Below are 14817 nucleotides of genomic sequence, written 5' to 3'. Positions count from 1 at the left end.
TATTCACAAGATTTCCTTTGACTTTTCTCCTGTGGAAGCAGGAGCAGGCTGTTAAGAAGGAAAATCAATATAATTTTAAATTCTGCACTTAGACAGGAACTTCAGACTAAGCAGAGAAAAGACTGAAGTTGAGATCTGTACTTTTGCCCTAGGGCAGAGTATGTTTGTGTTTTGGAAACAGGGAGTTCTCCCCAGGAATGTTGGGCTAACAATTGCTTTATGTTAATTTTGATTCTTCCTGTGATCAAGAGGATAAAAATAGTTGTTGTTGTCTTGGAATTCCATATATTTAGACTATTTCAATAAGGTTGATTTACCTGTGTAGTTATTTTTCAAAAGATAAAAATATACAACTACTTAAAAATGCTCAGTGAAAAGGAAAAAAAATCATGTTCTATGCTAACATTTGAAATAAAATCTGATGCTAACAGGAAATTAGGAGGACAGGAACATCAAAATATTTTTGAATGCATTTGTTTAAAAGCTATATATCATTCCTCATTCATTAAGTCAAAGAACAAACAAAACTAATACTGACCACAGAACCCGCTTGGGAGAGGTTAAATACATATCTAAACTCAAGATCTCAGCTGCCCAAAGACCTCTGTGCAATGTACGGAGAGCCTGTGGGGTCTTTTGAAAATGAACAAAAATACACAGAAAAAAATACATAAAGGTTGTTTCCTGTTGTGTTACATACAGAAAGGCTGGCTGACTGTAGAGCGGTCTGCATAGAGCATCATCACTGCTGGAGAGGAGGAAACATAGCAAGTGAAAAATAGCAAAGGAGGTCATTGAGGTGGCTGTCTCTGAAGTCCAAAAAGTGGAAATTTCAGGAAAGATTCAGTCTGGAGATTCCAGCTTAGCGGATCAGGCAGTGCTCACTGTACTAAATTCCCACGTGCAGCCCCTTTGCCTTTTCAGCACTGTATTGCTCACTCTGAAAGACATCAGCATTCTGCAAGGCAGAGTATGACGCACAGGCCACACAGGACCTGGATCACTGGGTCACCATAAAATGTCTTGTGTTTTTCACAGTATGGCCTTCACATACCTGCTTGTACTTCTTATTTCTGATGTCACTATAACAAGCTATTCAAAACCAAACCGAAACAAACCCTGTGTCATTCTCTGAGGAAATATGCGCATATCCACTAGCAGAGTGAAGAAAACCCAAGTAGTTTGTAAAGGTTGTATAAGAAATAAACTTGTAGAGCTGCATTAAGAAGCCTTCTTAACAACTCTACAGAGCTTCTCACAGCAAATACCTTGAGGTCAATTTCTTAAAGTATTAGCCAAACTCTGCTCTGACCTAATAATTTAAGGAACTTGACATCAAAGGGAGAACAGGGCTCACGCTGCGCATCTTTTTGGTAAGCATGAGAAAACTTTCACAGTGAAAGATTGGAATGAGCCTCATGTGGAAATTGGAAACCCCCTCACTGAAATTTTTAAGTGCAGGTAAGAGAAATATGCACCAGAGTGATCTATATTTACTACAGCCTTGGACATGGAGGATGCTCTAGGTGATCTTTTTAGCTACAAACCTACGGGATTTGCAAAAGTTTGTAATTAATTGTGCCAACCAAGGAAGAACATAACAATACAGAATCGAAGTCTCAGACTCTACCATGGCCTAGCACACCTAAGAGAGAGCACACATTTTAAAACTAATAAATCATCTAAGCATCATTGCTGGTCTGGAACACTTCTTCATATTAAAAGGTTTCTCAAAATTAAAGTTTTCGGGGTAGTTAAATACCCAGTTTAGACAAGGCAATATTCTGAGTCTGGGATTGAATTACTGGGCAAAAAACAGAGCCTTTGTCCTGCTCTTCTCATAGAGAACAGCCAGCACCCCAGGCCAGGGTACTTCTGTGCAATGCTACCCATCTTCAAGCTTTGAAGATTTTAATCTGAATTAAATTTGAGCAACCTGATTTAGTGGGAAGTGTCCCTGCCCATGGTAGGGGGGGTGGAACTGGATGATCTTTAAGGTCCCTTCCAACCCAAACCATTCTGTGATTCTGCGATTCCATGAATTTTTCACATCGACGGCAGTCATCACAATTGTCTGTATTGGGCTTACATCGTAGGTTTCTGGTAGCAAGGGTGGCTGCAGGGGTGGCCTCTGTGAGTAGAGCCCAGGAGATGCCCCATATTAGAAAAGAGCCAACTCCATCCAGCTCCAACAGGGCCCCGCCACTGGCCAAAGTGAATGATGCTGCTGCATCTCTGGAAAGGAGACTGAAGAAAGGAAAAAAACTGCTGCACAACAGCAGCTGGGAGAGAGGAGCAAGGAAACGCAGAGAGAACCAGCCCTGCAGCCAGCCACCAGGGCCAGAGCAGGAGGGCAGGAGGTGCTTCAGGCACAGAGCAGCAGTTCCTTTGCAGCCTGTGGAGAGGTCCCTGGTGGAGCAGGCTGTCCCCCTGCAGCCCATGGGTACCATGGCGGAGCAGATCTCCACGCTGCAGCCCGTGGAGAGGAGCCCATGCAGGAGCAGGGGAGCTGGTGTGAGCTGCTGCCCATGGGGGACCCATGCTGGAGCAGTTTGCTCCTGAATGATGCACCCTGTGGTACAGAGCCATACTTGGAGCCGTTCTTGAAGACCTGCTGCCTGTGGGAAACCCATGCAGGATCAGTTTGGGAAGGATGGCATCCCGTGGAAGGGACCCCACGTTGGAGCAGGGGCATAGAGTGACCGTGAAGGAGTACTGGAGACAAAGCGTTAGGACTGACCACAGCCCCATTCCCCATTCTCTTGGACTACCTGGGGGGAGGAGATAGAATAGGGTGGGGGGGGCGGGGGGAAAGGTGTTTTTACTTTGTGTTGAGTTCTCACTGCTCTGTTCTGTTAGCAGTTAGCAATCAATGTACATTAATCTCCCTTATGCTGAGTCTGTTTTGCCCATTTGAGTTCAGCTGCCCATCCGTGTGAAAACACCATATTATGCTAGAGGCCTCTGCTCCTCTTCCAGTCTTTCTTGTGGCATTTTATATGACTATTTAGCAGTTCACTGAGTCAGAAAGTCAGTTTCTGTTCTGATAAATTTTAATAACGGGTGTCCAAGTCTCCCAGTTGATAATAGTCAACCATTCTCCCCTTGCAACTCTTCTTTTCTTACAAACTCTGTAAATAGACCACCTGCAATTAAATGGAGCTGTGGTCCTGACAAACAGTGAAGTCAGTAGAAGGCGACCTGAGACTGGATCAAAACAGCAGCAAGATAAAAATTCCTACAGTGGCTTTCATGGGCTAAATCAAATCAAAATTGTTAAAAAGAAATGCTAGGCACAACTTGGATCTGTGAGTTCTTTCAAAGGGCTTATCTTTTTAAATCCACTCAACTTTGGTGTAATATCTCAACACCAAATAACTTCCTATGTGCTTGTAATTCACACCCTTCGCTGCCAGCTCTCTCCTGATTCTGTGCTGCTAAAATCACAGTTCCTGGTTGTCTCCCCTCTAAGTAACCAATGGATCAGATGCTTATCTCATCTTCGTGTACCCGGATAACAAGTAGACGTGGAAATTTTCCTCCCTGAGCTTTTTCAACTCTGAATAAGCTTTACTGTTGCCCTTTGTGTTTTGATGCTTCCTGGACTGAGACTTTAACAAACAGGCTAGAATTATATCCCCCTTCCTCTTCATTGCAACAGTCACCTTGTACAAATGAAGCCCTGCTAACCACCACAACAGCCTTGACCTAGATGGCATGTGCTCTAGAAAAGCTTATGCTTCTGCAGAACCAAAGTTAAACTCAATTCAAAACCAAAACAACCAACAATACTGGGGCTGTTAGTTGTTAGTTTCTCCCTATATCTGGGCTAGCACAATCCCAAAAGGGCCTGGGATGGCTTCCCGGGCCTGCCTGGAACCTGCTGTGAAATGCCAGTGCAGGACCTCATCAAGAGCAGTTCAAGCATCCGGGCCTCTCAAAACGGCCTCCTGGGGCAACTGGGTTTCCCTGTGTCGGGGGAACAGGCTTCAGGGTGACCACTACGGCTTCTCCCCTTGTTCCCTCTATTACCTGCAGGAACAGAATCACTACCGGCGCCTTCTCAGACAGACTACTGACAGCAGCAGCAGTCGGGATGGAGGTTTCACATGGTTTGACAACACAGCTAAGCTGACCGATTAGCTGGCTACTGCCAAACAGCCTGTCTGCTCTCCTCACCCTGTCCCCAGCCATGCATTCCTGGCATTCCTCTGATCCCGTGGAGGGGTGGTTCAGGTAGCTAATTTCACAGAAAATTAATCCTACTAAAAACAACAAAAAAGACAGTTTTCTGGTAGGCTAACTCCTCATTGGCTCAGCATTCATTAGATGAATGCTAGCGCTAGCTCAGCCAGGAGCAGAACCTTTCTTTTCAGCTACAAGTAACTTTATCTGCTTAGTTATATTAAACTGTATCCTTATTTCATCCACCAGCCCCATCAAACCAGACATGCAGGAGCAAGGAGAGGCCTCTACCAGCTCTGTATTGACACGTGGATTATCACTGCATCTATCTGAATGGACGCAGCATGTAGGACTGCATAGCATGGCCCCAATCACTGGAGTAAAGAAGCAACCGTTCCTGTGGTCACCAGGCTTTTGTCACCCCCAGTCTTCCAAAGAGCAGCGGAGAATGGTCTCTCCATCCTCCTTTTGCTTGTTTTTTGCACCCCACTTCTCTGCCTTTAGTACTGAACAGTCCCATACCTCTTCTTGGTCAAGCTTTGAAAATGACAAATACCAGCTATTTGGAGGATGCCTCTGCCTGCCCCCAAACTGAGTCTTCTTTCCTGTTCAGTCACCTGGTTGCCAGCACATGTAGGGGGCATCGCCAGCAGCACTGAATGAAAGAACACCAGCAGTTAAATGGGAACTTCACTGCTCTGCCACTGGGACTTCTTGGCGCTGCTTGAAAACGCTTGCCCAGGAGCAGCTCCACACTGAGGACTCACTATGACTGAGGTAAGACCTATGTGGTCATGGAGCTGCCCACCAAGCAGAGCTGAATGGTAGGAACTTGAGGACAACAAGGATTCTGTACATAAAGAGGAGTAAGTTGCTAGTGCTTTGACCGAGGAAATCCCTGTAGAACTGAATTTAAAATTCAGATCCAGCCACTGTTCTGTCTCCACAGTCATGGAGTCTTCAGAGGCAGTCTGGTGTGCTGCTCTGTGCTTGAGATAGCTGTGTTCTGCTATATTGCTATGAAAAGGGGTTAGTGCTACATGGAGAATGAAATAACAGAAAGGCAGAGGAATCTTAGGTTAAGACAATAATTTTCTGGTACTGAAACGTGTCAAAATCCTCCTATGCGTCATTAGGTAAGACTGAACCAAACCTAGGTTGCTATCAAAAACTGTCATACTCAGTGTATTTCTCAGACACACAGCTCCTAGTTGGAAAGTGTCCACTGCTGTGGACAGACTGCTGCACACCGAGACTCCTCTGCCACTGATGGCAAGTCTTTTCTCTTTATAATTACATGGTGTAGGGATCCTGGAGCTTCATCACTTTCAGTGACTCTAGCTCACTAATGGCAAAGAGGAGGCTTCAGAAATGGATATGCATTCTCCTTTTCCGCCTTCTCACACACACAAGAAAAGCTGCTGTTACGAATGGCATTCAACATTGCTTTGAGTCTAATACGCAGAGGACAGCTAAGCAAATGGAAGCAGAGCTAGCTCTGACCTTCCTCCCTAGAACTGGCAACAGGCAGAAGAACCAAATGAAATGGTGCACATCCCTGTGATCTACAGTCCCCTGCATCGTTCAACATCTGGCACTGCGTCAGAACAACTTGGTCACTAAACACAGTCAGATACAGTTAAGTTAGATGTATTTCAACATATAGCTGCAGCGAGTCAGAACACCTCAGAAAAACTGGCTGCGTGTGCAGGGATCTGGGATGCCTGTGGAAAGGAAGCCCAGGCAGGTGTCTCCATTGGCCCTGGGAGAGCTGACATTTAAGAATATAGGAAAGAATTCTAAGGACTACTGTGGAGTTTCAGAGCCATTAAAGCAGCTGCTACTGCCCTCTTGAGAAGCTGACATCCCAATAAATATGCCGGGAAAGAGGGGAGCAGAATGTTATAGCTCCCCAAGCCCTTTAAGCCAGCACTGCTGCTGAAAAGCGCAGCCTCCCTCTTCCCCAGCTGCTCTTGCTCACATCTGCACCAGCCTCCCTTGTACCAGCACTAACATTTGTGAGGTGATGCGGATGTGATCCAGAACGGGACTACCCCGGCGAAACAAGGCGGCTCGTTCTGCCCCACCGGGCCGGTGCCAGCAGGAGCAGCGGGGGAGGCGCGCTGGGGGCAGGCGGGATCGCTGCTGGCACCACGGGGAGGGGGGGGAGGATGGCCTCGAGGTGCTCCGCCATGTTCTGCGGGAAGACACCCAGCAGATGCCCCCCCCCCAACCTCCTCCCCCTCCCCCTCCCCGGCCGGAGGCGGCCGCGGGGCGGAAGGGACGGGGCTTCCCCGCCGGAAGCGGCGCGAAGGGCCATGGCGGCGCTGGTGCGGGCCGTGGTGAGTGGCAACGGCGGTGGGCGGCGGGCGGCGGCCGGGGCTGGCCCCCCCCCCCACCCCCGCCGCCCTCCTTCCCGCCCCGCCCCGCCCCTCCCTGCGGCATGGCGGCGCTGTGAGGGGGCTGAGCGGCCCCGCTGCCCCGCGCGGCTCTGCCGCGGTCCGACCTTACCGGAGCGGGGCTGGTGCCTGCCTGCCGGCGGGGCTCGCCGCGGTGGCCGCGGGGTTGGTGCGCCCGGCGGCTCGCTGCTGCTCGCCTCGCGGCGCTCAACCCGGGGCGAGGAGGGGGCCGGCTCGGGATGGGGAGGCTTCCCCTGGGTTTGTGCTTCCACGGGAGCTGTGCAGGGCTTTCGCGTTCTGGGCTTGGGCTTTATATTTGAGGATTTATTTTTATTTTTTTTTTCTCTGGTAGCTTTCCTCTTGCTTTGGACACGGTGTCTGTGCCCAGGGGCGTGAGGGTTCCCATTTCTGGAGATTCCTGTCTCATTTTGGAGGTGTTATAAAGGTTCCAATTTCTGTGTCAGATGGAGGAGATTGGGTTCCTGTGAATGAGGGCGGATTACTAATCACTCAGCTCCTTTGTTTCTCATCCATGTGTGTATTTTTGGTCTATTGGCTTTTGAAGTCTCTGCAGCAGGTTACCAGATTTCAGCTTTGAGTTCGGAGGTTGGTGCCAGGATCTGATTCCCTGCCCCCATGCAGATATGGGCATGGCCAACACTGCTAGCTGGAGACCAATGCGTGAGGAAAATGGAAAGCCCTTAATCAGAGAGCTTGTGAAATTAATCCACCTAATTTTTAGAACCGATGTCTCAGGGTGTGGTTTTGCAGGCGTGGTGGGCCCTGCCCTTTCATCTGTCCAGCTGAAAGCAGCTGAGAGCAAACGTGCCTGAGAGCAACTGGGATGCAGTGAGCATGAGTTCCTGCCTTCCTTCTGCCATTGCTGTGCTCTGTCCTTACTCACGTCTCTGCGCTGTTGCCTACCTCTTTGTGCCCCAGTGTTTTTCTTGACCCCTGTGCTCTGAATGCCAAAGCAGCAGAACTGGCGGAATATAAAGTTAGTTTCCTGCCGTAATGAGTTGAAGAGGCAGTCTAGCAAAAGTGGAGGGGGAAGCCAGGCAGAAGGGGAGCTGAGCGCTAGAGGAGCAGTGAGTCACCGGGGGTTCAGCTGTCTGAGGAGCTGTGCCCCAGGGTGCTGCTGGCAATGCCAGGCTGCGGGCACAGAGGGGGCAGGACTCATCTCCCAGGCCTCCCTAACCCTGGCTCTTCTCCCGGCTGCTTCTGGCATTCATGTGGCAAAGTAAGTTGGTTCAGTTCTTCAGCCTAGCCAGAAGAATTTCTCTTTGGATGAGAGAAGATTTAGTTGGCTGCAATTTTTGTGATCTGAAGAGCCTCATTTTGTGATTATGGGAGAAGCACTGGAGCATTAGCAAGGATGGGAGGATGCAGCTGGGAGGCTGGGGAGTTCTAACAGCAAGCAACATGCTTCAGCTCAAGCTTTGTAGTATCATAGCCTTGCTGATCCATGGTGTTTCCTAGTATCTGCTTTTGCATTAGGATTCAATAGTTTACTAATCAAATAAAAATAAGTCTTCATACTTTCAACACCTCTTCCTTGTATTGAAAATGGGAAAGGACAGTTTTGTTTTCCTCTGATCTTCAAGCCTCCTTGGGTGCTCATGGCGTGTGTTATAGGCCTGATTATTGTCTGAATGTTTCAGTTAATAGTGCTGTTATGATACATCTGTCTTTTACCTAAGAAGAGATCCTGATGAATGTTTGTGTGCTACCTGAGGTTTTTCTAAAGGTTGCCAGGAGGATTTAGATGACCGTGGGTATTTTTTTTCATCTGAATCCTGACAAGACAGCTAGCTGCAGGAGGTGCTTATGCTGCCTGTAGACTATTGCTGAGAAATTTTGTTTGGTTTATGCTTGGTACGTTTTTTTTCAGCCTTTTTGTAAATAAAGAGAAGTACTTGTAGTTTAAATGGAAGGTGATGTTCTTCAGTGATATTAGCTTAGGAAAGATCCCTTAACTCCGTGTTTCCCCCTTTCTGTTGCTCTGCCACTTCCTGCTTTTGCTTTTCTTCAAATCTCTTCTTATCACATCTTTAAGTTTATCACCTCTCGTTTTAACTGTGTGTATGCTTGTCTTGTGATGTCGTATGTCTCTGTCCAGTTTTATTCCAGGAGTGCTTTTCAACAGTTATAAACCCCAAAAGAGGTTTATAACTGGTTTAACGTTATAAGGTTATAAGAGGTTTAAGCTTATTTAAGCTTAAAGATCTATTGCAATCAAAGTATGTTTTCTTATTACCAAGAATAAGCCTCAAAAGATCTGTTAGACACAATGGAGTCTTTTACTCATTCTTTATCAATTAAAAAAAAGGTGAATTTTCTTTCTGGCTGTTAGTGTTAGTTAAACTGTTTGTATCAGAGCACTGGATTGCCTCAAGAATTGTTTTCTGTTACTCAGCTGAAATGTCTTTTTGAATAGAAACGTATCAGCTTCATATCTGTCCTTGCTGGGTACTCAGGCTACAGAGAAAAAGCAGAAACTAAGTGGTCTTCCATAGCTAGAGTAGAAGAGGAAAGGTGTAGTACTAAATAGTAAAGTTAGTGAGTACTAATCACATTTGCAAAGGAAACACATTTTTTCCCTCACAGTTTGTAGAAACCCAAATCAATTCCCTCACAATGGCTCAAGAGTGCGATGCCGGGGCAGCCTGAGGAAGCAGTGCGCTGCACCTGGCAAACAGCAAAGTCTCTGCAGGGAAGGGGGAACAGGGACTGGTTCTGTCTGTTTCTCCTGGCTTTTGGGCAATCTGCTGCTCTCATGGTTGCCTTTCACTGGCACCACTCAGCCAAGATTGGCCGTGTCCCCCCCCACCTTGGTATTCGTGTATATTGTTAAGATCTCCCTGCTTTCCTCAAAGCTAAATAGTCCCAGCTCTCTCAGCTTTTCCTCACATGTTGGGTGCTTCAATCCCTTAATCATCTTTTTGGCCTGTTAAAAAAAAAAATAAAAAAGCTATCTTTAATAGAGAAAAGTCTGTTCTCTGTAATAATATATATCTTGTTTCCCGTATTAATGTAGTGCATTAAAAATGATTATATTTGCTGAAATTTATTGGGACAACATACACTTTTGAAATACTAGAATTATTAGCAGTGCTTCAGTAAGACAAAGATGCGTAAAAGCTGAGTACTGGTTGAGGGCTTTTTAAAGATCTCACTCAGTCAACTCAATACGTAAGTATCTGCATTTGTTGTACTAGATATAAAAACTGTGGTGTAGTTTTATGATGTAGACAGCCCACCACTTCCTTTGACTAATCTGTTTCTCTTATCAAACTCAGGTTGCATTACTGTAAGGCAAGATATTTTTTTTTTTTTGTAACCAGAATTTAGATTTCTGTCAAATGCAAGTTTGGAGCTTAATCCAAGGGTTGTTGTATAAATGAGTAAATCTGTGGAAGCAGGATGACAGTTAAACTGTTTTTGTGTTAGGATCCTCTTCTTCATTGCTACTTTTTCTGTTTCAGAGCTGCCGGACTGGAGTAACTCAATGGATAGCAGTATGCAGTGGATTATTACAGACGGCTGTGGTCCAAGGCCAGTGTAGAAGGATGCTCCATGGTATTTTCCAGGTAGGATGTCACAGTATATTAAAGTGTGTAAACACTGGGATGAGTTTGAATCTGGAATAGTTTTTCAGTAAAGAGGCTTCCAGAAGTGGTGTCTTCACTTCGCTGTGTGTTGCTGAAATATCGAGGCAACTTTAAAGCTTTCTGCTGCTGAAGGAGGGAGCTCCCACTCTTTATCACACAGTTGTCTTTATTCAGAATACAGAAATCTGAATGTAGGTGTCATTTTTCCAAAGCAGCTGTTTACAAACAAGTCGCATTTGCAGATAATTGCCAGCATTTTATTTTATAGAACATTTTTCTGCTGTACAGTAGCCTTGGACTTTCTAGTATTGATGGTATGTTTACCTAGCACAGCACAACATTGAGGAATATTATTTCAGTGTGAAAGCACTGCTTTGCAATGTTACTTCCAGTTTTAGACAAGCATACCTAGTATCAGATTGTGTCTATAGTAAATCAACAAGAGGATTGCTTAATAGCAGCCAATTATAGAGGTTAAAATGCGTATATGGGAATGCATTACAAAATACAAATGGGAATAGATGCACGTTATCTGAACAGAAATAGGGTATATCTCTGGGTGTTTCCTTCATGCATGCAAGGTAACCAGAGATTAATCCTCTTTTCTCTTTTCCTGTATATTACAGCTGGTAGAGCCAGGACTTACAGAATTAGAAATTTCTAAGCTCTTTGGCTTTGATGTCTATCCTCAGATAAGACATTCCAGTCCTGGAAAAATCACTTGTGCTTTTGTGATATTAATAAAGCACAGGTCCATATGAAGTAGCATATAGCGTTGAGAGTAGTGAGGGAAATTAGCAGTTGTGAAGTTGACTGATAAAGTTAGACTTGACTCTGAGCCACATGTTAGGATTTAGAGGCTTCTAGGAATGGCTATACTGAACAAAACAGCATATTTGCTTTGTCTGAATTTATTCGTAAATAGTTTGCTACTAACTTGGGCAAGCTGTGGAGATATGATAGATATGCTTTCCAGTGCGATGCTTCTTACTTAGAGATTCCACTCACTCCTGTATGATACGTTTTGTTATTATGCAGTAGCTGTGTAATGCAAATCATGTGCCATGTAGAGGTTACAGTGACAACTATTACCCTGTAATTTGTTTTGCTCAAGTCTTGGCCATAAAGGCAGTTCAATGGACTATAAAGTTGTAGATAAAAATGCCATAAGCTCTGTTTCTCTGCAAGGCCAGGAAAAATAATTATTCTTTATTAAGAGGCAAAAAGTGTAGTTAAAAATAGTTTGTGAGCAAAATCAAAGCACGTAAGCTGTGGTTTTTGAGAGTGGAGTGTTCTGCCAGTCCATTCCATTAGTACGTTTTCAGAAAACTAGTAAATTCGTAAAGTGGAGCATTAAGCGTGGGCAGCCATTTTATTTGTAGCAGTTATGATATAAATTTGTGCTTTTTGTTCTTCAGGATTATACCAAATTGGCTTAGAAGCGAAGTGAGGATAATTGGTGTAAAGTTAAGTATTTACTAGTCAACGGTCTCTTCAATTTTTCTTTTTCTTTTTTTGTTCTGTCATTTTTACTAGAGACAGAAGACTGGCCAGTTCCAACTGTCTAAAGCCTGTGGTGGATTTATTCAAGCCAATGGAACCATTAAACAGCTAAATAGAACGTTTTACAATACGAATAAGGTTAGAAGAATTTTATGTTTTTATTGTCAGAGGGCACATTGTGTTGTACAGATACAGGTAATGAAATGCTTTTGAAAGCACGTAGGAGATGATTCATCTCTTACATGAAATATTTTAGTATAGCATTAACAATGGATCCAATAATTTGAAAAAAAACGCTCTGTTGCTTTCCAGAAAATGAACTGCTAGTATAGGAGAGTCAAGTCACAGTTGCTTTTTTGGGAAATGAGCCCAATGAGGAAAGAAGCAAAGTTGAGAAGAGTAGTTATTGGGATGGGGGTCGGTGGCAGATGTTCCCTTCTTACCTTCAAAGAAGGAAGAACAGAAGTTGTCCATACATATTAGAAGTGACAAGATGTTTCCAGATTCCTTATCTTGGGGATAGTGTGTAACAACAGTTTTGCTGTCTGCTTAACACTGACATTTGTCATGTAGTCTACTAATAATGACTAATTATTGTCATACTTTTTCTTGTTCTTCTGTACTGTTTTGTTAATTTGCGGTGTCCACATCTCTTACATTTATTGTCTTTTGTCTTAGAATAGAAGTTTTCCAGAGCATGAATTATTAGTTTAGCACTTAATCTAAGAGAGTCAGTGTCTCTCATTTAATAAATGTTCTGATCCTGCTCTTGCTATTTCAGTATGAAGAGAATGGCAAAATGGAATATAAGTAAGAAAAATGAGAGGACAGAGGGAAAAGGAAAGTTGACAGGGAACACCTTTTTTTTTGTATTTTGTGTCAAAATTAAGAGGATGTATGTTATTGTACCTTATTGTGCCTTATATGTACAGATGTACCTTATTAACGTTTATAAATATGTTAAGGGCAAGTGTCAGGAGGATGGAGCCAGGCTCTTCTCGGTGACACCCAATGATAGGACAAGGGGCAATGGGTGTAAGTTGGAACATAGGAGGTTCTGCTTAAATACGAGAAGAAACTTCTTTGCGGTGAGGGTGACAGAGCACTGGAACAGGCTGCCCAGGGGGGTTGTGGAGTCTCCTTCTCTGGAGACTTTCAAAACCCACCTGGATGTGTTCCTGTGTGACCTGATCGAGGTGTTCCTGCTCCAGCAGGGGGATTGGACTTGATGATCTTTCAAGGTCCCTTCCAGTCCCTAATATTTTGTGATTCTGTTTTGAGCACTGAATTTCAGGTATTGAGCAAGAATGTCAGCCTGAGGCTTATGTGCCTTTCAGTGTTTTGATGAGCTAACTTTAATTTGAATGGGACTTCAAAAACTTTTGTTTTCTGTTTGATTTTATATACACTTATATGACTCTTTAATTGCATTTGGCTGCAGTCATAGCATTGGCAAGATGAACTGCACGTCTCTGTCCATACATTGAACCAAGCATTCACTGCTTAAATCCCCTCTGTGTTTCCTGAGGTAGTCCAGTCAGACATCTGAATGAAGTAAGCATCACGGCATTTCATAGTAAAAAGCCATTTTCCAGTCTTTTTTCCTTTCTTTTTTGGTGATGAGCTAACAGTTGAATCAAAATAATTTTGGCTTTTAACTTAACTTCCTCTGCATAATGAAAAGTCCATAGTGAGGGGGACTTCATAATGCATTTATAGACAAGAAGTGTGTAGTAAAATTAGTCTGCCTAGATTCACTAAGAGTTTAGTAGCATTTTAATTCACCTGGAGAAGGTGGAAGTCGATTTAGTGAGTTCAGTGTGACGGTGGTTAGTCGGACTAAAGTTCTGTATTGAACGCATCCTATCATTGCCTGGCTGGAGGGGGGCTTATGAAGTTATCTTACGACATAAGGTTAGGTGTCATTTTTAGTGTAGAGAAGAGTATTGCATGGGATAATCTTGAAGAACAAAGTACTAAAGCTTGGATTAAATCTTCATGTACACATTCATAAACTCGCTGCATCCATCATGTGTTGCAGATGCTGTTGTTTTGCATTGATAGGAGTAGACTTGGTGAACAGCCTCTAGGTTTAAAGGATCTGAGGTCCTGGACAGTGTGATGCTGTCTAACTAGGTGACTGATAGTAAAATAGCATTGAGCAAGTTTCTTTTTGGTTACCTGAATACTAGGCGTGATGGAGGTCAAGACATTAATAGCCATGCGTGGATTGCACGAGTGCAAATCATTTTATCTCAGATGCTAATGATAGCGTGTACTCTCTGGGTATACATGGGGGTTGATTATGGCTCTAAGCTACGCTTTTTGTAGCTTTGCAGTTAATTTTTATTGAAGTATAGCAACTTGTGCTGGATATGTGTCAGTATTTTAATATTTGATTATCATTCATGCCATTTCAAAAATCAGTTGTGCTAGGAAAGCTATAGAGAATACAAAAAGAATAATGAGAAATCCGAAAAGCCTTCAATATGAGAAGAGGCTGTTTTAGGACTCATCTAAATCATGGTCTGATAACTGATGGACCTATACATAATACTGGTCTGTAAAATTCATGAAAGGTACTGAGAAAGGGCATAGGAAATGGCTGTTTGTGGCTTCTTGTAGTTAAATCGGAGGCTTCCAATGAAATCCCAAGGTTGGGTTTAAAAGAGGCTCAAGGGAATTGATTTTACATAACGAAGCTGTGAAAGTCATGTACCACAGTTCTAGGTATTATGGAGGTTAGATGGTTTTAAAAACTCTTTTGGAGTGCTGAATTTGTAGCTGCCAAGAATGAATGTGTGCATATGTTTTCTAGAACAGGAGTGATCATTAAAAGCTGGGCAGATATACCACAGGAACATGCAGTGTATGTGACTCTTTCTCTGCCCTTTTAAGTGTCTCTTCCAAGCATCTGCAGTTGGTCCTTGTTGGAGATGGGGTACTTCTGTGAGTGGTCTGGCCACGTATGGCGGTTCTTATGTGGCTAAATTGCTTCCCTACTAAGAAAATTCTTTTCTTAGTATGTTCATATCTTAGGAGGAAGTGCTTAAAGTGAAATTCCAGTGAGTTAAAGCAATTTAACGTTTCCTTGGTCATGGAAGTTTCTCAGATGATAC

General features: G+C 43.9%; 1 protein-coding gene across 4 annotated transcripts in view; it reads left to right on the top strand.

Moving 5' to 3' along the window:
* Positions 1-6480: 6480 nt before the first annotated feature.
* The window catches only part of UQCC1 (ubiquinol-cytochrome c reductase complex assembly factor 1), a 55031-nt gene continuing 46694 nt past the window's right edge, over positions 6481-14817 (top strand). The window contains exons 1-3 of one of the 4 annotated variants that reach the window (XM_080558815.1): positions 6481-6527; positions 10070-10174; positions 11732-11836. In XM_080558815.1, the coding sequence (XP_080414941.1) occupies positions 6504-6527; positions 10070-10174; positions 11732-11836 (234 nt within the window). In that variant the 5' untranslated portion in view covers positions 6481-6503. Of the gene's footprint in view, positions 6528-6569; positions 6710-7148; positions 7825-10069; positions 10175-11731; positions 11837-14817 lie in introns of those variants that run through there. The other 3 variants (XM_080558818.1, XM_080558816.1, XM_080558817.1) reach the window with 3 other exon arrangements.

The sequence above is a fragment of the Anser brachyrhynchus genome, assembly GCF_964034855.1.
Source record: "Anser brachyrhynchus genome assembly, chromosome: 16".
Classification (NCBI taxonomy): domain Eukaryota; kingdom Metazoa; phylum Chordata; class Aves; order Anseriformes; family Anatidae; genus Anser; species Anser brachyrhynchus.
The sequence above is the reverse complement of the archived record's forward strand: the minus strand, read 5'-3'. Positions and strand labels throughout refer to the sequence as shown.